This window comes from Carassius auratus, unplaced genomic scaffold (genome assembly GCF_003368295.1).
Source record: "Carassius auratus strain Wakin unplaced genomic scaffold, ASM336829v1 scaf_tig00003761, whole genome shotgun sequence".
Classification (NCBI taxonomy): domain Eukaryota; kingdom Metazoa; phylum Chordata; class Actinopteri; order Cypriniformes; family Cyprinidae; genus Carassius; species Carassius auratus.
The window spans coordinates 160,355-183,278 of record NW_020523543.1 but is presented as its reverse complement, the minus strand read 5'-3'; the positions used below and the strand labels follow the sequence as shown (position 1 = coordinate 183,278).

At 41.3% G+C, this 22,924-nt stretch overlaps 1 protein-coding gene across 1 annotated transcript; it reads left to right on the top strand.

The window, feature by feature from the left end:
• The first annotated feature begins 7,208 nt into the window (after positions 1-7,208).
• On the top strand, positions 7,209-18,948 carry LOC113070308 (guanylate-binding protein 1-like). The gene is made up of 10 exons (XM_026243552.1): positions 7,209-7,349; positions 7,836-8,015; positions 8,104-8,231; positions 9,031-9,140; positions 15,388-15,578; positions 16,211-16,453; positions 16,553-16,833; positions 17,602-17,814; positions 17,896-17,998; positions 18,206-18,948. The coding sequence occupies exons 2-10, from the start codon at positions 7,841-7,843 to the stop codon at positions 18,649-18,651; spliced, it is 1,890 nt and encodes a 629-aa protein (XP_026099337.1). The 5' UTR covers positions 7,209-7,349; positions 7,836-7,840; the 3' UTR covers positions 18,652-18,948.
• Positions 18,949-22,924: the final 3,976 nt, after the last annotated feature.

Sequence of the window (22,924 nt, the reverse complement as noted above, 5' to 3'; positions counted from 1 at the left end):
TCCCTTCACCCATTCTTCCTTCTACTTAATCTGCTCAAAATGATTACATGAAAATGTCAATGGAAGTGAACTAACACTCATGTCTAGCATCATTGGAAATGTCTAAGAGCAACTGGTACAATGGTCTCAACCTTATAAAAGTATTATAAAAGATAATACAGATCCTAATAGTTAAGATATATTTTGAGGTATTTAAAGGAATGCAGCAAGAGGATCAGGGTGATTCTGTAGCCAAAAAGCCCGTAGTGTGGTGCGTCTCTTCACTTCATACTATGTATTTTCTAAGGTCAGGTATGCATAGTTTACTTTTAGATTAATCTTTGAGAATTTGATGTTTTATAATGCTATGATTTGATATGTTTCCATTGGATATCTAATTGGCAGAACACATATTTACATGACTGATAATAAATTGTTACATTTGATTTTATTCTGTTTTACTCTGTAATTATTGACTCGAGTAGATTACTTTGAATCCTTGTTAGCAACATGAGCACCCGAATGAATGAGTTAGTATAAGAATAGGAGTTAACTAGAATAATCAAATGCCAGAAGAATACTAATTAAAAAAGGCATACAACCAATTTGCATTTCAACCTAAATTCAAGGTCAAACTAAAATGGGGTCACATTAAATTATAAAATGGAGTCAGATTTGAGTTTAACCTAACTCTACGCACTGAAAGACCGAACACGTATGAAACCTTCATCCAGCACTGGATACCTTCCTTGGGCCGAGTGCCTGGACCTTACACATGCATCTGTGTTCCCCTGATTGCCGTGTGTTTAAAAGCACCACTCTATTCAGTTTGTTTGTCCGGTCTACTTGTTAGATGTCTTATTTCTTGTGTTCTTGTTGTGGATTTTTTCCCTGTGATTCCAATATTAAAGATAGTGGATGTTTCTCAGAATCTCCACTGTTCCTTCCACAGCGAATCCTGACATAATTCAGCTTTTCCATAAGCGCCACCTGCTGTCAGTGAGTGGATTTTCAGTAAATGGAGTTTGACAACTCTCTCAAGGTTGATAAACATATTAGCTCTGTGATTGGATCTAGTTTTTCACCTCTACTTGCTTGCTAAAATTAAGCCCCTTCTATATGAAAATATATAGAAAATGCTATGCTTTAATTATGACTAGGCTGGACTGCAGCTCTCTGTCTTTTGTAATTTCAAGGTCTCAAACGACCTATATACATGTGGTTCAGAATGCAGCAGCACAAGTTCTGAAAGTAAGAAATTTCCGCATGTTGTTCCTCTTCAGAAAGCACTTAGAATTGAGTTCACAAATCCTATTACTTTTCTATAAATCTTTACATAATCAGACACCAAGTTGTCTAATTTACTCCACTCCTAAAAACTCTCATAAAGCCTAAGAAAGAAGTCTATCTATCTATCTATCTATCTATATCTATATCTATATCTATATATATCTATATATATATATAGATATATATATATATATAAAAGATTACTCCAAATTCCAACTCGTTTTAGCTAGATAGAAACTAAATAAACTGAACTGAAATGGATTTATTTGGTGAAGAGGATTTATATTACTGTGCATCGTAAAAGCATTTTGAGATTTGAGAAGTGAGTCTGCATCTCCTGCACTGCATTAAAGCTTTCCCTCATTCCCTCATGGATAAATCTTTCAGTAAATTCTGCTGTCACTTATTACACAATGATGCAGTGAGATCCAGTCAAAGAAGTGATTGAAAGCGGACTTTCATTTTAAATTAAATTTCATCTTAAATATGAAAACTTTAACAATAAATCAGTAATAAATTAAAGTAAAATGATAATCAAACAATAACCCCCCCCCCCCCCCCCCCCCCAAAAAAAAAACATAATACTGAAAAAGATGTTTACAATAAATAAAAACAGAACATAAGCAAATGGTGACACCCAAACATCTCTCAAATCGGTTGACTGCAGACTTCTGCAAACTTTGAAGGAAAGGCATCTGTAGTATGTGTACCTAACACATTCAATAAAGAAAACACAACACACACTAGGATACGATACACACCCTGTAATGCCACAGACGCGGCACTAAGATATAGCAACTGAAACATTCAGCTCACACAAACAAAGCATGTAATCATGTTTTAAGCAGAAGTTCTTCTCAAACAGTTGAAGGGATAGATACAGTACATGCTTTAGCAAAGTTAAAACTTAGATGTTCATAAAAGAAGATGTGAATAAGAAAGCCATTTTTTTTTGGATTCAACTTTTAATTATTAGACAAACTCCTTGTGTGTGTAAACATACTTGCCATTTATTTAAACCAGCAAAATAATCCAATCTAGTAATCTAGTGAAACTTTTAAGTAAGACTTACTAAGAGGGGAAATCCATATTAAGAGGATGGCAAGATGGTAAGAAAGAAAGAAAAACTGAACTATGAAAGACAAATTAACAATATAAAAGTCTAATATGTGACTTTTGTAATGTGCAGAACAGTCAGTATGTTGTAACAAATCAGAACACTCAGAGACACAGAGACCTTTGACCTTAACTGAGTTTTTCAGTGTTAGTTTACTTTTTTTAAGGGTTAGTTTACAGAAAAATGAAAATTATGTCATTAATAACTTACCCTCGTGTCGTTCCAAACCTGTGAGACCTCCGTTCATCTTCAGAACACAGTTTAAGATATTTTATATTTAGTCCGAGAGCTCTCAGTCCCTCCATTGAAACTGTGTGTACGGTCTACTGTCCATGTCCAGAAAGGTAAGAAAAACATCATCAAAGTAGTCCATGTGACATCAGAGGGTCCGTTAGAATATTTTGAAGCATCGACAAAATTTAACTGAGTAACTTGAGAACAATCAATCTTTTGTTCGTTATCTGGCTCGGCTCTGTGTTCATCTTCATTTCTCTCTTCACAGCAGTTCAGTCTGCAATAGTGTGAAAAATGTATAATTCATCAAACTTCTGATTCCCAATCAGTTGCAGGGAGAGATTGAGCTTGATAATGAGAGATGATCCACATCTCATTAAAGTAGGGAAGGTTGGAATATTTAATTCACTCAGATTAGAATGGAAATTGTAATTGTTTTATCCAGCATTTGGTTTTTTTGGAACATTATAATTGCACTACTGCCCTGTACTGTATAAGTTTGACGATAAAAATGTGTTGTGTTCCCTTGTATTACTGATTTGGTATTAACCCCCCTCTTTAACCAATGGTACATTCCTCACATGTTGCTCTTTTCAGTTTGCGGGAAGCACTCTGAAGAGAGGTATGTGTCTGTGGTAATAGACAACTCAAAATAGGGTTTTAGAGCATATTAAATAGAGGTTACAGCGAAATCAAAACAAAATATACTGTTAATGAACCTGTTGTGTGTTGATCGCACCTTGATCTCAGGTCTCCGAGCTAACAAAGCGGCGTCACATGGCTTGGTTAGCAGCAGTAAGAAGGAAAAGAAGGATTGTCCCTTTGGTCTGATATATACACACATATGTATGTGGATTTATATATATATATATATATATATATATATATATATATATATATACAGAAATGTACGTTATATAAACAACTTTTTTTGGATGTGATTAATCGATTTGACAGACAATGTTACCTATGCATGAACCACATCTCCTGCATTATCAGTGTTATGCATATTGCATACCACCTGTTACAGTAATAAACGGCAAAATTGATCAATTCTGTATCTCTTTATTTGTGCATCATAATGCACTGAGGTTAATTTGTACAGTTTACAATAACGCATATTAAAAATTAAAGGAGCCGTGTAACTTCTTAAGATCATCCGACCACTCTTTGTGTTCGTGCAGATTGAGTTCGTTGATTGTCTTGATTTTTTTTCTAAATACCGCATCTTTGCTTCCTTGTTGAGTTGTTCTTTATATGTAATCTTACACTTGATCTGTATGTCATGTCACTTTCACTTTCACTTTTACTGATAAGCGTGTCCCCAAACATGGCCGCGAATACCCAGAATGCAATGCGCAGTGACGTAGTTTCCCAAGCTCTATTGCTTGAAACGTGCGATTGCGTCATATTTCTATGAGCGGGATAACATCTAAAGTGCCAGTTAATGTCCATGTTAATTTTCTTAAGTATGAGGACGCTTGTTAATGTTAATCTGAGTTTCACATAAATCTGTTTAATGACACGAGTGGTTAATCTTTGCTGCACAGAGTGAAATGCGTGCCAATTGGCGGTGCATTATGGGTAATGTAGTTCATGACTTAAAGCATGTTATGTGTGTTTAGAAGTAACTGAAACTCTGTATTGTTACTTTGAATTTGTAATTCGCCTACATATTTGAAATATGGGACAATGTAAATAACTGAATTATGTATTGGCAGATTACACCAAAACGTGCTTGAACCCCTAATAAAAGATCCAGAACAAGTGATTGTAACACTGTCCCATTTTATGCTTGCAGGTATGAGTTGTATTCATTTAGTTTCATTAATGTTTTATTAATTTGTCAGAATTCATAAATCTTATTAATTCTACATAAAAATATGCTTTTGGTGTTATGCATTTTAATTAAACTGAGCAACTTAAAATACTGTAAAGAAAATACATCTTGTAATGTGTGGGAGTTTGCGGGAAGCACTCTGAAGAGAGATTGTTGATCCAGAACAAGTGATTGTAACACTGTCCTATTTTATGCTTGCAGTAAAAACACAAAAACAAAAGGGGCTCGTTGGTGTCTGTCTTTATTTGGGCTGATCCTGTGGTGCCTCCAGTGGTTCGTTACACAGTCAGTGTACTGTTTGAGTAAATGAATTACTCCGGGATATTGGTTTGTTTGAACTCAGAGGGAGTTAACAAAGTTAACAGCTTAAGTCATTTGTGGATTAATGCGTATTGGAGACGAGAACCGTTTAAAACGATTCAGTTCGATTTGGTGAACTCGTTAAAAAAGATCCGGTTACATCGAATGATTCGTTCACGAACCGGATATCACAAACTGCTTTGTTTTGAACTCTCTCACAACAGACACAGAAGAGTAGACAAAAATGAATAAAGTAAATATTTTTGGACCAAAATGTATTTTCGATACTTCAAAATATTCTAACGGACCCTCTGATGTCACATGGACTACTTTGATGATGTTTTTCTTACCTTTCTGGACATGGACAGTATACCGTACACACAGCTTCAAAGGAGGGACTGAGAGCTCTCTGACTAAATCTAAAATATCTTAAACTGTGTTCCGAAGATAAAAGGAGGTCTTACGGGTTTGGAACGACATGAGGGTGAGTTATTAATTACATAATTTTCATTTTTCGGTGAACTGACCCTTTAAGGTACAGCATTGACAACAAAAGAGCAGATTCATACAGAAAAGCTTTGTCAATCTTACGTAGCAATGACAGTAGTGAAAGAGCCAAAAACACTGAGAAAACTCCACGTGGAAGCCGAGCGGCAACCTCCTGCTCTCTCTCGTGAGGCCAAGTGACAAAAAACTACAATTCATTGACTGCAAAAATAGATTTTGGTCTATACTGCTAGTTTTGCCATTCATGACAACTGTGAGGGGTGAATTTTTTTATAACTCATCCGTTTAAATTATATTAAACCTTAAAGTTATGCATTATTAAGGGCGTGGGCACTTGATTGACAGGTGGATTAGCGCTGCTGTCACCGCTGTCGCGCTAGGTGGGCGTGGCTTCAGCAGTTGTCAGTGACGTCGCGCAGTGACGCGCTGCCAAGATGGCGACGGACCGATCTGCACACTTTAGGCTTCCAAAAACACTCTTCGGGACACTACGTTCATGTTTTAATACAGTCTATGGTGGAAGCGCTAAGTTATTCAAATTTATGGCAGTGCAAAACGCACAAAGGTTTTTTAGCTTTATGCTGAAATACAGGAACAGTTAAGGGAGTACAACAAAAGCTGAGTCGACTCCACCAGAAAGTCCAAAGATAATAAAAACAGTAATTAAATGAAGACATGCTGCGATACATTGCAGCAGTAAAACAGCTCTAAAACTTTATAGCCATTAAAGGGTTAGTTCATCCAAATATACGAATTATGTCATTAATGACTCACGCTCATGTCATGAATCATTAATGACATAATTTTCATTTTTGGGTGAACTAACCCTTTAAAGTAAATAATAAAACAAGAAAAATGGTGAGAAGTGTTACAGCCAGATGTGCCCTTGTTCCCTATCAACCTGAAGTCATTTGATTGTGAAGTCACACAGGTCACGTCTTTGTTGTATATGTTATGTTTGCCAGTGTTGGCTCTTTTGCTGTTGTAAACTGTAAGGACCTTTGAAATAGCTGCATCTGGTGAAGCGATATGAACATGTAATGCTGTGAAGACATACCTGGAACTACTTAATATAAATAACTGCACAACTTAGAATATTAACCAACCAATCAAAATAAACCCCAGCCCAGTAGAGTATAACAATCATTTACTTTTTAGCTGATGGTTTACCCAACCAACTGATTCAACACATTCTATGGTACACAGTTTATGAATGAAAGAGTTCCCTGGACTCTTGTGTTGTCAGTGTCATTCAGTACTGATGGGGTCATGAGTACACCTTAAAGTTTCCCATTTCTTTTCATCGTGTCTGATACTCTGGAGGGGGAAGTTCTTGGGAATTTCCATTCAATGTCATCAGAAACAAGTTTTATCACAGGTTAAACAGACAGACCAGCTTTTCTTGTTTAAGGCTCAGATATACAAAATGTCATTCCAGTCTGTGTCATGTAATACCACAAAAATGAAAAACATCTTATCTTTTTATGTGGCTGCACATTCTGGAAACAATCCAAGCTTCTTGTAACGCTGTCACATGTTTTCCACGTTGCAGTGGCTGATTTTGAAAGTAAATCCAAGATTGAAACTGTGTGTTGTTGTTTGTTCAGTTAATAGGAGGAGTTAAATTCAGCCACAGAGAATAACCTGAGACATACTGAGAGACCAAGTTCAATTAAATTCAAATCAATTCAAGTTTATTTGTATATCGCTTTTTACGATACAAATCATTGCAAAGCAACTTTAGAAAATTAAGTTTCTACAATATTTTACCAAGTGCCTCGTTTAGTGTGTAGAAAAGGTTCTATATTTTGTCCATATATTTACACACATTCCTACATACAAGTACAAGTTAGTAAATCACACACTTTGCGTGAAACTGTGCTTACTCATTGTGCACACATTTGTGTGTACAAACTATTGATAAAAAGGGGACCAGGAACGTCCCCTAGCTCACTCTTGACCAATCAGCATTGAGAGTCTGGACCTGAAGGTGTGTCTAAGAGACACTGGTAGAATATCAGGAAGCTACGACATAAACACAACTCAGACTGAAGTTAGACTGGAGTGAACTAAAGCAAACGGGTAAGAGACGTTCCTTCATTCAGATTATTAAAGCACTTGTGCTGCTCTTATAACGGCAAACAATCAATGTTCAGTGTTTTACAGTCAGCATCAGCACAAAAGCAGATTCTTCCCGTTTGTTTTTGCCCCTGCAGTTGATCATGTGTGATTATTTGTATTTGAGGTTTCATGTTGGTGATTTAATATTAGGACTCAACGAGTGTGTGTTAGTGAACTCTACACCTGACTTGTCTTCATAGATGTTCTGTCCATTTTTTTGTTAGAGCTTCAAAGTATTTTATTTGTATTTTACTTCTCTAGTAGAAACCAACATCAACTAAACCCAGTCCGGTTATAGACTGTAGCTGGGCACACAATTCACACAAAGTTTCTGAACAGAAAGAGGAAATGCTCATGTGGGTAGTTACTGTACTGTGTAATGCAGGATTATTGGAGTATTTCTCAATGCAGTTGATTAAAGGAAGTGAAATGTGTTTGTGTCTCCAGTGGCCATGGACAAACCAGTGTGCTTGATTGACACGGCGTCCGATGGGAAGCTGTGTGTCCAGCGGTCAGCGTTGCAGGTTCTGGAGCAGATCCAGCAGCCCGTGGTGGTGGTGGCCGTGGTGGGTCTCTACCGAACTGGGAAGTCCTACCTGATGAATCGACTGGCAGGGAAGCAAACAGGTCAGCAGCACTGATGTCATCCAAACACTCGTGTCCTCCAGATAAGTGCATGCAAGTCATTGTGGGGTTTCTGGTGTGTGGTTCTCAGGGTTTGCACTGGGCAGCACAATCGAGTCCAAGACGAAGGGCATCTGGATGTGGTGCGTGCCTCACCCCACTAAACCAGGAACCACTCTGGTGCTGCTGGACACCGAGGGACTCGGAGACGTGGACAAGGTGAATTAACAAATTTACCAAATTACTAGTGCCCAAGGTTCCAATAACTCTTTTACTTCAGCAGCAAAGATAACCTTAAAGTGTTAGTTTACCCAAAAATCTAAATGATGTCATTAATAACTCACCCTCATGTCGTTCCAAACCCGTAAGACCTCCGTTTATCTTCGGAACACAGTTTAAGATATTTTAGATTTAGTCCGAGAGCTCTCAGTCCCTCCATTGAAGCTGTGTGTACGGTCTACTGTCCATGTTCAGAAAGGTAAGAAAAACATAATCAAAGTAGTCCATGTGACATCAGAGGGTCAGTTAGAATATTTTGAAGCATCGAAAATACATTTTGGTCCAAAAATAGCAAAAACTACGACTTTATTCAGCATTGTCTTCTCTTCCGTGTCTGTTGTGATAGAGTTCAAAACAAAGCAGTTTGTGATATCCGGTTCCTGAGCGATTCACTCGATGTAACCGGATCTTTTTGAACCAGTTCACCAAATCGAACTGAATTGTTTTAAACAGTTCGCATCTCCAATTTGCATTAATCCACAAATGACTTAAGCTGTTAACTTTTTTAATGTGGCTGACACTCCCTCTGAGTTAAAACAAACCAATATCCCGGAGTAATTCATTTACTTAAACAGTACACTGACTGAACTGCTGTGAAGAGAGAACTGAAGATGGACACAGAGCCGTGCCAGATAACGAACAAAAGATTGACTCGTTCTGCTGTTCTATTTCAATGTGAGTGCAAATGGCTATTTCCAGTTTATTATTCTAACTTCACAAATGTGGTTCTGCATCTTAGGGGGACTCGAAGCATGATACAAACATCTTCTGTCTGGCTGTGTTACTCAGCAGCACTCTGGTCTACAACAGTCGAGGGACGATCGACAACAGGGCTGTAGAGGAGCTGCAGTATCCTTCTGAACATTTATCTAGATTTTAAGTAATTCATTTATTTGTTTATTTGCAAAAGAAATAGATTGTTCAAATGTTTACCACTATTTTACATAGGAAAACCATGCAAATTTACTTTCTTTGTGAATGCTTTATACAAAACATATTTATATATTTACATTAACTACAATATAAAAAACATGACTGGGAGAAGTTAGATGCACAGCACAGGCTGGCAGGTTGTTTACGAAACTGCTGATATTCAGAGAGCTAAATGAATAATTAACTTTTTCACCATCTTTATTTGATAGGGCAATTGAGATCAGTAAAAACCTTCTAATTTGGCTTTATACTTTTAACCGAGCGATGTTGTAAGGATCTATATATACCTGTAGGCTCAGTTGTATCGTAGACTGATAGTTGCTTACTACAGTGTAGTGGCACTGGCATGAGATTAAGTAAGCTCTTTTTGGCCATGAGATAAAGGGTCTTTGGTGATGGAGGGTATTTCTTGATGTTTCCTGATGATATATCCCAAGGTTAACATATAAAGTGTATAAACCATTGGTCCTAGTACTGAGCCTTGAGGTACTCCATTATGTACTTGTGATCAATATGATAACTCTTCATTCACTGCTATGAATGGATGACATCAGATAAGTATGTTTTGCACCATGCCAATGCAATTCTACTAATGCCGACATAATTTTGTAGGATATATTAAAAGAGTGTTGTGATCAATAGTATCATATGATCATATGAGAGCAGTTTCAGTACTATTATAGGGTCTAAATCCTGACTGGAAAACCTCATAGATAACATTTTTCTCAAAGAAGGAACACAGCTGTGAGTGCACTACCTTTTCTAGTATATTTTACAGAATTGTTACATTCAAGATAAGTCTGTAATTAACTAATATTCCTTAGGGTAAAGTTGTTTTTTTAGAGACTTAATTGTAACTCTGTTGCAAGCCGGGAAGAAGTACAGTATTGTTCAAAATAATAGCAGTACAATGTGACTAACCAGAATAATCAAGGTTTTTAGTATATTTTTTATTGCTACGTGGCAAACAAGTTACCAGTAGGTTCAGTAGATTGTCAGAAAACAAACAAGACCCAGCATTCATGATATGCACGCTCTTAAGGCTGTGCAATTGGGCAATTAGTTGAAAGGGGTGTGTTCAAAAAAATAGCAGTGTCTACCTTTGACTGTACAAACTCAAAACTATTTTGTACAAACATTTTTTTTTCTGGGATTTAGCAATCCTGTGAATCACTAAACTAATATTTAGTTGTATGACCACAGTTTTTTAAAACTGCTTGACATCTGTGTGGCATGGAGTCAACCAACTTGTGGCACCTCTCAGCTGTTATTCCACTCCATGATTCTTTAACAACATTCCACAATTCATTCACATTTCTTTGTTTTGCTTCAGAAACAGCATTTTTGATATCACCCCACAAGTTCTCAATTGGATTAAGGTCTGGAGATTGGGCTGGCCACTCCATAACATTAATTTTGTTGGTTTGGAACCAAGACTTTGCCCGTTTACTAGTGTGTTTTGGGTCATTGTCTTGTTGAAACAACCATTTCAAGGGCATGTCCTCTTCAGCATAGGGCAACATGACCTCTTCAAGTATTTTAACATATGCAAACTGATCCATGATCCCTGGTATGCGATAAATAGGCCCAACACCATAGTAGGAGAAACATGCCCATATCATGATGCTTGCACCTCCATGCTTCACTGTCTTCACTGTGTACTGTGGCTTGAATTCAGAGTTTGGGGGTCGTCTCACAAACTGCCTGTGGCCCTTGGACCCAAAAAGAACAATTTTACTCTCATCAGTCCACAAAATGTTCCTCCATTTCTCTTTAGGCCAGTTGATGTGTTCTTTGGCAAATTGTAACCTCTTCTGCACATGCCTTTTTTTTAACAGAGGGACTTTGCGGGGGATTCTTGAAAATAGATTAGCTTCACACAGACGTCTTCTAACTGTCACAGTACTTACAGGTAACTCCAGACTGTCTTTGATCATCCTGGAGGTGATCATTGGCTGAGCCTTTGCCATTCTGGTTATTCTTCTATCCATTTTGATGGTTGTCTTCCGTTTTCTTCCACGTCTCTCTGGTTTTGCTCTCCATTTTAAGGCATTGGAGATCATTTTAGCTGAACAGCCTATCATTTTTTGCACCTCTTTATAGGTTTTCCCCTCTCTAATCAACTTTTTAATCAAAGTACGCTGTTCTTCTGAACAATGTCTTGAACGACCCATTTTCCTCAGCTTTCAAATGCATGTTCAACAAGTGTTGGCTTCATCCTTAAATAGGGGCCACCTGATTCACACCTGTTTCTTCACAAAATTGATGACCTCAGTGATTGAATGCCACACTGCTATTTTTTTGAACACACCCCTTTCAACTAATTCAACTAATTGCCCAATTGCACAGCCTTAAGAGCGTGCATATCATGAATGCTGGGTCTCATTTGTTTTCTGAGAATCTACTGAACCTACTGGTAACTTGTTTGCCACGTAGCAATAAAAAAATATACGAAAAACCTTGATTATTCTGGTTAGTCACATTGTACTGCTATTATTTTGAACAATACTGTAGGTGGGAACAGGTGGACATTTATATAAAAGTTTAATGACAAAACAAACACAAAACAGCGTGACAGTCTGTCGCAGACGAATGCCACGCTCAAACAAAACCCAAATTAAAACCCAGGCCTGGCTCTCTCTCGTCTTTCACTGTAATAACTCCTCTCTTTATACTTCCGGAGCTCCTTTGTGGAACTCTAGACTGTTGAGTGGTGCAGGTGTCACTCATTTCCAATTACTCCACTGGCCTCGAACCGTTATCACGACTCGGTCACGTCTCACTCAGAGATGAGAGAGGAAAAAAACTTTGTTCCAGTTACCAGACACACTGCCGCTCGGCCCTCCACCAGATGGGTAAACTCTTCCGCGGTGGCACTGGATAGCCCTTGGTGGACGGCGATGGCTCCTTGGCTGCCCGGTGGGCAGCAACGGCTCCTCCGGATTCGGGCAGCTGGCAGGAGTCCCCCGTTCCCTGCTCCTCCCCATCATGGTGGATGGCTGTAGGCTCTGGCCTCAGGCAAACGGCGATGACTCCTCCACTCCCTCACAGACGGCAGCCGTCCCTCCACATCCCAGGTGGATGGCAGCGAGTTCGTCCCTCCTCTCGGCAACTAACTCCAGCCCACTGCCTCAAGCGTCCATGGTGGCAGACTGATCCGCCATGCTTGATGGCACTCACCACAGTGGCAAGGGATCTTCGGCAGCACATCCCTCCTTCCTCCCGGGTTTTGGCACCCATGTAACGCTGTTCGCAAGTCGGGAGGTGGTAACTGGCAGACATTTAAATAAAACTTTAATGAGTAAAACAAACACAAAACAGCATGACAGATCCTCGCGGACAACTGGCGTACACAAACAAAACACAAATTAAAACCCATATCTGGTCCTCTCTCGTCCTTCACTGTATTAACTCCTCTTTTTCGAGACCGGTGAGTGGTGCAGGTGTCGCTCATTTACAATTACTCCACGGCCTCTCAACTTTCCCACGACTCTCTGCCCCTCATATTAATAAAAGCCAGTTTTAAGGTTTTTGGGACATATCCTAATTACGTTGATCAATTAATATTCAGAATAGGATCTTCAAAAAAAAAAAGAATTTCGAATATTCGTCAAATAAAAAAAAATCCACATTCGAATGCAAAAATGTGGCATTAGAATTTTAGGTGTCCATTAAGGAGGCTGCTTTAAGGCCCGCCCCGGCTATACTTCACATTCCGCATTTTGTTCAGTCTCACACACAGCATTGTCTGCACAGCTTTCAAAAGAAGGACAAGCTCGACAAGTAGTACCACTTCTGTCTCATCATTCACCTCATGCATGTGCATGTGGATCTTGTTTACGTCAAAACTAAAACCAAGCCATTCATACAGAATGCATATTTCATGCATTTCTAGAGAGGGATATCTTCTATCACTTTTGCACTCAAGTCTCACACAATAGAGCCGCATGTTTAGAAAGCCATGTAAAATTAAGGTGGTTTAAATTTTTTTTCAAAAACTTGTCTTGAGACTTTATGGTGGGTTTTCCCCATCCCACTTGCATCTCATGTTTAAATGAAAAATGTACTCTTGTGTGATTGAAATGTGTGATTGGCTTTCACCCCTTTGTATTAAACTATACATGTACACAAGATGCTGTTTTGTTTATAGTTCTTTAAGCTACTTAATTATAATTGGTTTATAACCATTATTTTTAATATTTTGCACTTTTGTCACAGTCATTTTCTTATGCTTTGAATAAACATGCATTAGTAATATTTTGCCCAATGTGCCCTCTTGTGGCCTCAGAAGAGAAGCCAAAAGCTTTTCTTCACCCTAACTGAAATTATGCATTTTAAATTCAAATATAATTTGATTTTAGTTTTCAGCCATTTTGACAGTCCTAGATCTTTGAGTGGAATTGTTCCTATAGAGGATTATCTGATGCAGTAGTATCATTATCTGGAATAAATGCCTGTGGCAGTGTTTTTTTCTAAAATAGATGAAAAGTCAGCAAATTTAGTAGTTTTAGCAAAGTCCTTTTAGGCAAGTTGTGCCACTCTGCCGCCATCTTGGCATCACCTCCGGGCGGCTACTTCAGACTAACAAGATCAGGCTCCTATCTAAATGAATGGGCATAGAGTCAGAACTGCACTTTCACTGGTCACTTGGACACAAAAACTGCATGTATAGAAACCGCAGTAAAATATGATAAAAATCGTTTTAGATGACTTTGCCCCAAAATAAGGTTTAAAACGCCTTTTTCCCCACAGGTTATACTTTTACTACGCATGCGCAAGGGTTCCTCAACTGTGCGCATACGTCAGTGGAACCAGACGATAGGCTTAAATGTTTTTCCGGCTTGACTGTTAAAGCAGATGATTGGCTTTCCAGTGGGAGGGGCGGGACATGTGCACATAACCGCCATCTTTGCCATTACGGGTTTTCCTTATATAGTTGTATTGAGGATTGAGGAAGTGGCATGACTCTTATAAATTTTCTCTGATTTTCAGTAGGATGAAGTACTTTCCCTCCATGCAATATAAAATGCTTCTAGTTGTGTTTACCTGTTTTCACCATTTTCCATGCAGCTCTCTTTAGTGTGCTTGTTATACCAATGTGTCAACTATTTTCTTTAATTTTTTTTAACCGTAATGAAGCAACTGTGTGTAAAGTGCTAGGAAGGAGAGAGTTCATAGTTTCATGCTAAGGAGACAAATCTGGAATCGTCTTTTGCCATAGACGTGATAGTTCTAACATATTTGTAAAAAGGAGCTTTTTAGCTATATGAATTATCCACAATAATAGATAATGATCTGAGATATCAGTGCTCTGCTACAGAATTTTAATGCCATTAATATCAATTCCATGTGACCAATAAATCTAGAGTATGATTATGACAGGACCTCACACCTGTTGTTGATAGAGTTTAGAATGTCTATAAATGCTGATCCCAATGCATATTTTTATTATCTACATGGATATTATATTACACTGGATCCAATTATATGAAGCACCATCATTTCAAATAAATTGAACTTGAAATCAGACCTTTGACAAATATGGAAAATATTGCCATACATTTTAGCAACACCTTCACCTTTACTATTTGGACGCAGCTCATATTTCTGACAGTAATCTTGAGGGGTATGTAATCATATCATTTACAAAAAGCACTTTCATAGAAAGGAATCTGATATTCATTAAGCCAAGGTTTTTCATTAGTCATCAGTCTTATTTGTTTTTTTCTTAAACTGGTTTGGCCATTTTTTGTATTTGCTAGTTCAGGAAACAGACACAGTCTCTATAGTATGATATCTAGGTGAAGAGTTCTCTATGTATATTTATATTTACAGAGAGCTTTCCTAGAACCAGAGGACCACAGTGTCCTCATACTTGCCTGTATTTAAACAGATATTGCTGATCTATCATACAGGCAACTAAGGATATGTCATTAATATTTTTCAAAAGTGACAAACCATTGGCGTTATATGTAATTTTTGTATTTGGAATACAAAACAGGAGAAAAGACAACCTTGTGGGACCTCAGTATTAACAATGATACTACTAGATTTAAAACCATTAACTGAGTGTGGACATTGTTCCTGAACTGATACCTGATACAAATTCTAATGAAATCATGTTGGACAGTCACTTTGTGTTCATACCTAAACAAACTGTCAGATATGTTACTGAACTAACAGAGTGCATCAAGGTCAAATCACCAGACGAAGATGTTGATGATTCAAATGAGTTTGTGAAGTTCTTCCCTAGTTTCATCTGGGCAGTGAGAGACTTCACCCTGGAGCGAAAGATTGATGGCAAAGACGCAACAGAAAATGATTATCTAGAGTTTGCTCTGAAGCTGAAACATGGTAATTTAAATATGGTACAAAAGATTATTTTAAGAGCCCTGAAACTGTATTGTTCATCCACAGCAAATTGTGTTCTCCCACTCTAGATCAGTGGTTCTCAATTCCAGTCCTTGAAACCTCCCTACTCTGCATATGTATCTCTTTCACTTCAGATATTTGTTCTATTCGACTGTAACTGGTTTGCAAAGTGGACATCACAGGATATTTCGCCATGATTCCAGTTGGAAGGGATCATATATGTTCTATATAAAGGGCATTAATGTGAAAAACTCCTGCAGGGCCACTTTTTTGAAGAGTTTAGCTCCAACCTGCCTCAACACACCTCTCTGGAAATTTCCAGTATGCCTAGTAAGACCTTGATTAGCTGATACATATGTGTTTAATTGGGGCTGGAGCTAAACTCTGCAGGACACTGGCCCTCCAAGAGCAGGATTGGACACCTAGATAATAGTATATATATATATATATATATATATATATATATATATATATAATACACTGTGGATGGAAAGGGTTCAAAGTGGAGAAAAAAAAAAGTTCAGTGACAATGTGGCAGAGAAGGCTACACTCTGCTCAAAGGACAGACACATTTTTAGAACTGAGAAAAGCAACAGCTTGTTCATCTCTTCTAGGAACATCAAAAAAAGTGATGGAATACAACCTTCCCAGGGAGTGCATCCAAAAATTCTTCCCCTCCAGGACGTGCTTCACATTCCCGTTTCCAACCGCCCCAGAAAACGTGTCTCGTCTGGAGAGATTGGATCCTGCGGACCTTTCCACTGAGTTCCTGGAAGTTACAGGACGTTTCTGCAAGTTTGTCTTTGACAAGAGTGAAGTGAAGAAGCTGAAAGATGGATACACCGTCACTGGCAGAGGTGATTCAGAAGCACATTTGAAGAGCTTGCACACATGCTTTGAGTGGAATATCTGTTGCTCAATCATTTTGTTTGACTTCTTTCCTTCTTTTTTGAAAGTTCTGGGTCATCTAGCGAACACATATGTAGACACCATCGCTAGTGGAGCTGTTCCGTGTCTGGAGAACGCTGTGATTGCCATGGCACTGATTGAGAATCAAGCTGCGGTGAAGGAGGGGCTTGAGGTGTACCAGAGTGGCATGGAGAAGCTGAAGAAGTCCTTCCCTCTGGAACTGAAGGAGGTCTCATCAGAACACCAACGTCTCAGCGGCATGGCAACACAGACCTTCATGACTCGATCTTTCAGGGATACTGACGGGAAGCAACTGAAATCTCTAGAGGTTAGATGGATATCGATAGTTGGATCTCTCTCTAAGGAGCTGATTTGAGTTTACTGATAGAGAGATGTTCTTCCAGAGTAGTGAATGTGATCTGGACATTCTCACTGATTCCATCTTCTCACATACAGTATACACCAAAAGTTTGGACACACCTTCTCATTCAAAGTGTTTTCTTTATTTTCATGACTGTGAAAATTGTAGAGTCACACTGAAGGCATCAAAACTATGAATTAACACATTTGGAATTATATACATAAAAAAAAGTGTGAAACAACTGAAAATATGTCATATTCTTGGTTCTTCAAAGTAGCCACCTTTTGCTTTGATTACTGCTTTGCACACTCTTGGCATTCTCTTGATGAGCTTCAAGAGGTAGTCACCTGAAATGGTCTTCAACAGTCTTGAAGGAGTTCCCCGAGAGATGCTCAGCACTTGTTGGCCCTTTTACCTTCTGTCTGTGGTCCAGCTCACCCCTAAACCATCTGGATTGGGTTCAGGTCCGGTGACTGTGGAGGCCAGGTCATCTGGCGCAGCACCCCATCACTCTCCTTCTTGGTCAAATAACCCTTGATGCCTTCAGTCTGAATCTACAATTTTCATAGTCATGAAAATAAAGAAAACTCTTTGAATGAGAAGGTGTGTCCAAACTTTTGGTGTGTACTGTATGTCATTATGTGCTGACAGTGTTATTCCAAATAAACAAGTCAGACCAAATAGCAAGCCCCAAGTCCCAAAGAACAAATACACTGTCCGTATGTTTTTTTCTAGGAAAAAGTTAATGAACTCTTCAATGGATACCTTTGCCAAAATGAGCAAGCTTCAAAGAAAAGATGTGAGGATCTCCTGTCATCCCTCTCAGCAACAATGAATGAAAAACTCAAACAGGGCATCTATGCTAAATCTGGTGGCTATGAGCTCTTCTGCAAGGATCTGGAGGACATTGTGAAGAAATACAACAGCCAGACCAATAAAGAAGTCAAGGTCTTGTCTATGTTGCACACCTTAATTTTAAAACAATGAAAGTCTATCAGATGTTCTGATGTAGCTTGTGTGTGTCAACAGGCTGAGGCGGTCCTAGAGGTGTTTCTGAAGCAGAAGTCTGTGGATTCTAAAGCTATTCTGCAGGCTGACAAAAAACTGACTGAGAAAGAAAAAAAGATTAATGGTAAGAGTTCCCTATTCTTAATCTCTGACCAACATGTGAAAGAAGGGATCAAAGGTTTAGGTAATTGTATAGGTGATACGTTTCAAATGCAATAAATAGCGCTAACAAGTAGCAATAAATAAAAAGCCTTTCACAGAAGTGTCATGAAAAATGTTAAATATTTTACTTGACATCTCTTTCCTTCCTCTTCTTTTTGTCAACAACCAGAGGAAAAAGAGAAAGCCCTACTCCTAGAGCAGGAAATCAAAGCTAAAGAGGAGGAGCAGCTACAGTTAGTAGAGAAAATGGAAGCAGAAAGACAGAGTAATGAAGAGAGGATGAGACAGATGAAGGAGAAGATGGATGAGGAGATCAGGCTTCAGAGAGAGGAGGCCGAGCGTGCCATGGACAGCAAACTGAGGGAGCAGACCGCACTGATGGAGAAGGGCTTTAAGGAGAAGGCGGACAGGATGAGCCAGGAGATGGAAGAGTTCAAGAGACAGAGCGCAGAAGCTGAGAGTAATAGAGCTCGAGAGTTTGCAGAGCTGTTGGAGAAATCCAATAAGAGACATGAGGAGTCTATGGCTATGATGATGAAGCAGCACAGTGAACAGATGAGGGCTTTACAGCAGCAGAAGAGTGCGAGCAGTTCGGATGGATGTTGCATCTTGTGAAATGCATTAAGAGCCATGTAATTGTACGATGCAATTAACTTACTGTAAAATGATTTTGTACCTATACATATAACAGCATTGAAAATATTATTTCCATATACAGTTAATTAAACTGAGTTCTATCATTATTCAGACAAGTAATTTACCCTTCTCAAAGACCTGGCCCCTTTGTTACCATTTGTGTCTCTTTAATGTGTTGGGATGTATTAATCTAGTGTCTCAGATCAAGCAGTACATGAACTGACCATATCTTCATTTTCACTAGTTATAACACAAAATAAACATGAATGAACATCAGAAGGTATTTTGTATCTCATTTCAACCACAGGTGTATTTCAACAAACAATACACCATTTTTCAAGCTCAAGTCAACTGAAGTTCATTTACTCTCCTTTCTGGTTTGTTTGACAGACAAAACAGATTCTGCATTATGATTGGTCAGATCTTCTGTCGATTTAACTCCCGGGGAAGGGTGAATTAAGACAAATGAGTTAGTTATAATAATATTAATATTCAAATTTTTATTGTTCCTCTTTTCAATGAGTCTGACGTCTGTATACTCAGTTGAACTATACAAATAAAAATAATGATGTCAAGGTAGACTGTCAAAATATACAACATAAGTTAGGCTCAAAATATAGGTAAGACGAGACTAATGTGCATAGACCGAATAACTATATGGACAAATGAGCAACTTTTTAGGGGGGCACAATGCAAACTGTTTCTCCAAAACAAGCGACTCAAAACTCCTCAAAATTACATAGCTATCCACCTTGTGTAGTAATATGAAAATGTAGGTAATATGATAAAAATACTAGTTTACAGTATGCAGTAGTAGTGTGAGCCATTTTGAACTGCTACAAGTACCTATAAAGTGGATGACATCCAAAAAACATTCAGGTTACAATGGTTGTGCCACTGCTACATAAAAATGAAGGTGGGTATTGTAATAAATGTTTATTGCACTCAAGGCCATGTAGCTTTGGAGAACAAAGTATACTCTAATTATTACTTTTTTGGAAAGGAACAAATATTTGAAAAAAATATTTTGTTAATAAAATATAAGAGGATGTGTGTCTGTATTGTCCTAATGCATGTGGAGGAGGAGAGTTTGAGTTGCCATAGGCTCTCCAAGGATAAAAGTTGGAGAATTGCAGAGATTTGGTGAGTCTTGGGGTCAGAAAGCCTAAAAAAAAAAATCAAACAGCCCCTATATCACCACATGTTGTTCAGGAGGGTTTCAGGAGAAATGATCCTCGCTCATCCAGAAACAAACTTCAGCATATGCAGTTGTCAGACACAACTGGAACTTAAAATGGCTTCTATTGTCAGATGAAACAAACAAAAAGGAATTAAAAGTTCCCGGTGCCCACATTTAAATATACTGTGGCGGGGTGAGGAACTACACGACAACCGATGGAAGAGAAAAGTCCCCGAAGGGTGGATTTATTAGATGAAAGTGCTCTGGGTGAAGGCGGTGTTCTCCGTGGCGCTTTAAGTCCCTCGTGCTCGCTGTGTCCTGAGTGGTGGATCCCGTGCTGTGCTCTCCTTGGTGGGGCTTGGTGTCTTCCTCCTCTGCCTAAGTAGGCCCTGCTTGATGAGCTGCAGGTGCGACCGCTCAGCCCGTGATGAGCTCGTGCCGGTGATTCCGGTGTGTTGCCAGGGCGACGCTGACGAGCGCTCGGGACGCATGTCACACTCCCCCCCCCTAAGCGTCGACCTGCGCCTGCGGTACAATGGGGAGATATGGGGAGGGTGGGGAGTGGAGCCTGACAGACCTGCGAAAGCTGCCCCTATCCTGGAGAGACCGTCCGCGTTGGCGTTGGCCGTCCCCGCCCGATGTTGTATGGTGAAGTGGAAGTCCTGGAGCGCAAGGAACCAGCGGGTTACCCTGGGGTTGGTGTCCTTTGCGCGGGCCATCCACTGCAGTGGCGCATGGTCTGTCAGCAGGGTGAACCGGCGTCCGAGGAGGTAGTAGCGGAGCTCCAGGACTGCCCACTTGACGGCCAGCGCTTCCTTCTCCACGGCGGCATACCGTTGTTCGGTCGGGGTCAGCTTCCGGCTAATAAAGATCACCGGGTGTTCCTCGCCGTCCTGGACCTGGGAGAGAACGGCTCCCAACCCGGTGTCCGAGGCGTCGGTTTGCACCAGGAAGGGGCAGTTGAAGTCGGGGGCTCGCAGGACTGGCTCCGTGGTGAGGGCTGACTTCACCTGCTGGAACGCTTCTTCCGCTTCTAGACTCCAGGCTATCTTCTCCGGTTGCCCCTTCCTGGTCAGATCTGTCAGGGGAGAGGCTAAGGAGGAGAAGTTAGGGATAAAACACCGGTAGTATCCTGCCAACGCCAAAAAGGCTCGTACCTGGGTCTTGGTAGAGGGCCGCGGTGCCGAGAGGATAGCTGTCACCTTCTTTTCCTGGGGGCGGATGAGGCCACGTCCCACGCAGAAGCCCAGGTACTTGGCTTCGGAGAGAGCCAGGTGACATTTCCGGGGGTTGGCGGTGAGCCCCGCCCGGCGGAGGTCCAGCAGCACCCTCCGGAGCCGCTCTAAATGTTCCCCCCAGGTCTCTGAATGGATGACCACGTCGTCGATGTAGGCCGCGGCGTAGGCCATATGGGGCCTCAGCAGGACATCCATGAGCCTCTGGAATGTGGCGGGGCCCCGTGCAGGCCGAAGGGAAGGACCCGGTACTGCCAGTGGCCACTGGGGGTCGAGAAGGCTGTCTTCGGCTTGGCATCCTTAGACAGGGGGACTTGCCAATACCCCTTGGTGAGGTCGAGAGTTGATATGAACCGGGCCCTTCCTAGTCGATCCAGGAGCTCATCGACGCGGGGCATGGGATAGCCATCGAATTCAGAGACCTCATTTAGGCTGCGGAAGTCGTTACAGAACCTTAGGGTGCCGTCGGGCTTCGGGACCATGACGATGGGGCTGGACCATGGACTCCGCGAGGGCTCAATTACCCCTAGCTTCAACATCTCCTGTACCTCTGTCTCGATTGCGTGTCGCCGAGCCTCCGGGACACGATAGGGCCGCTGCCGGACGATGACTCCTGGTGGTGTTCGGATTTCGTGCTGGATGACGGTCGTCCGCCCTGGCAGAGGGGAGAACACATCCGAGAACTGACCGACCAGGTCCACAACCACGGGAGAGGTGGCGGCGAGGGCCGAGAGCTGGGGCCCGGTCCCCACCCAGCGCTTCAACAGGTTTATATGATAGAGCTGCTCTTCCCTTCGACGACCAGGTTGGCGCACTTTGTAGGTGACGGGTCCCACCCGTTCGGTGACCGTATACGGGCCCTGCCAGCGGGCCAGGAACTTACAGGCTGAGGTGGGGACCAGTACCATGACGTGATCTCCCGGCTGGAACTCCCGGGGTTGGGCAGCCCGATTGAAAAGGCGCTGCTGGTCTTGCTGGGCCTTGGTCAGATGCTCCCGGACCAATGGCATGACCCTGTCGATCCGCTCCCTCATGGCCTTGACGTGCTCGACGGTGGTCCGACATACCGCAGGCTGTTGTTCCCAGGCTTCCCGGGCGACATCTAGGAGCCCTCGGGGTTGGCGGCCGAAGAGGAGCTCGAAGGGCGTGAAGCCGGTGGATGCCTGGGGCACCTCCCGGATCCCGAACAGCACATACGGGATCATCTGGTCCCAGTCGCGTCGGTCCTCGGCCACGACACGGCGCAGCATCTGTTTCAGGGTCTGGTTAAAGCGTTCCACGAGCCCATCGGTTTGTGGGTGGTATACGCTGGTCCGGATCTGTCGGACTTTGAGGAGTTTACAGAGGTCAGCCATGATCCGGGACATGAAAGGGGTGCCCTGGTCGGTCAGGATCTCCGCTGGCAGGCCAACCCGACTACTCAGTAGGAAGAGCTCCTGTGCGATATTTTTGGCGGTGGCCTTGCGGAGGGGAATGGCCTCTGGGTAGCGGGTGGCATAATCCACGATAACCAGGATGTGTTCATGGCCCCGGGCGGACTTCGGCAGCGGCCCCACTAGGTCCATCCCGATGCGCTCGAAGGGCACCTCAATGATCGGCAGCGGGATCAGCGGGCTAGGGGGAGGAGTATGTGGCGAGGTCCGTTGGCACGTCGGGCACGCTTGGCAGTACCGCTTGACATCCGCCTCCAGTCCCGGCCAGTGGAAGCGGTCCCGGATCCGTTGCACCGTGTTTTGGGCGCCGAGGTGGCCAGCCATCGGGTGGGCGTGGGCGAGTTCCAAGACCGCCGGGACTTTGCTCCGTGGTACCACCAACAGCGTCTTTTCCTCCCCCCTCC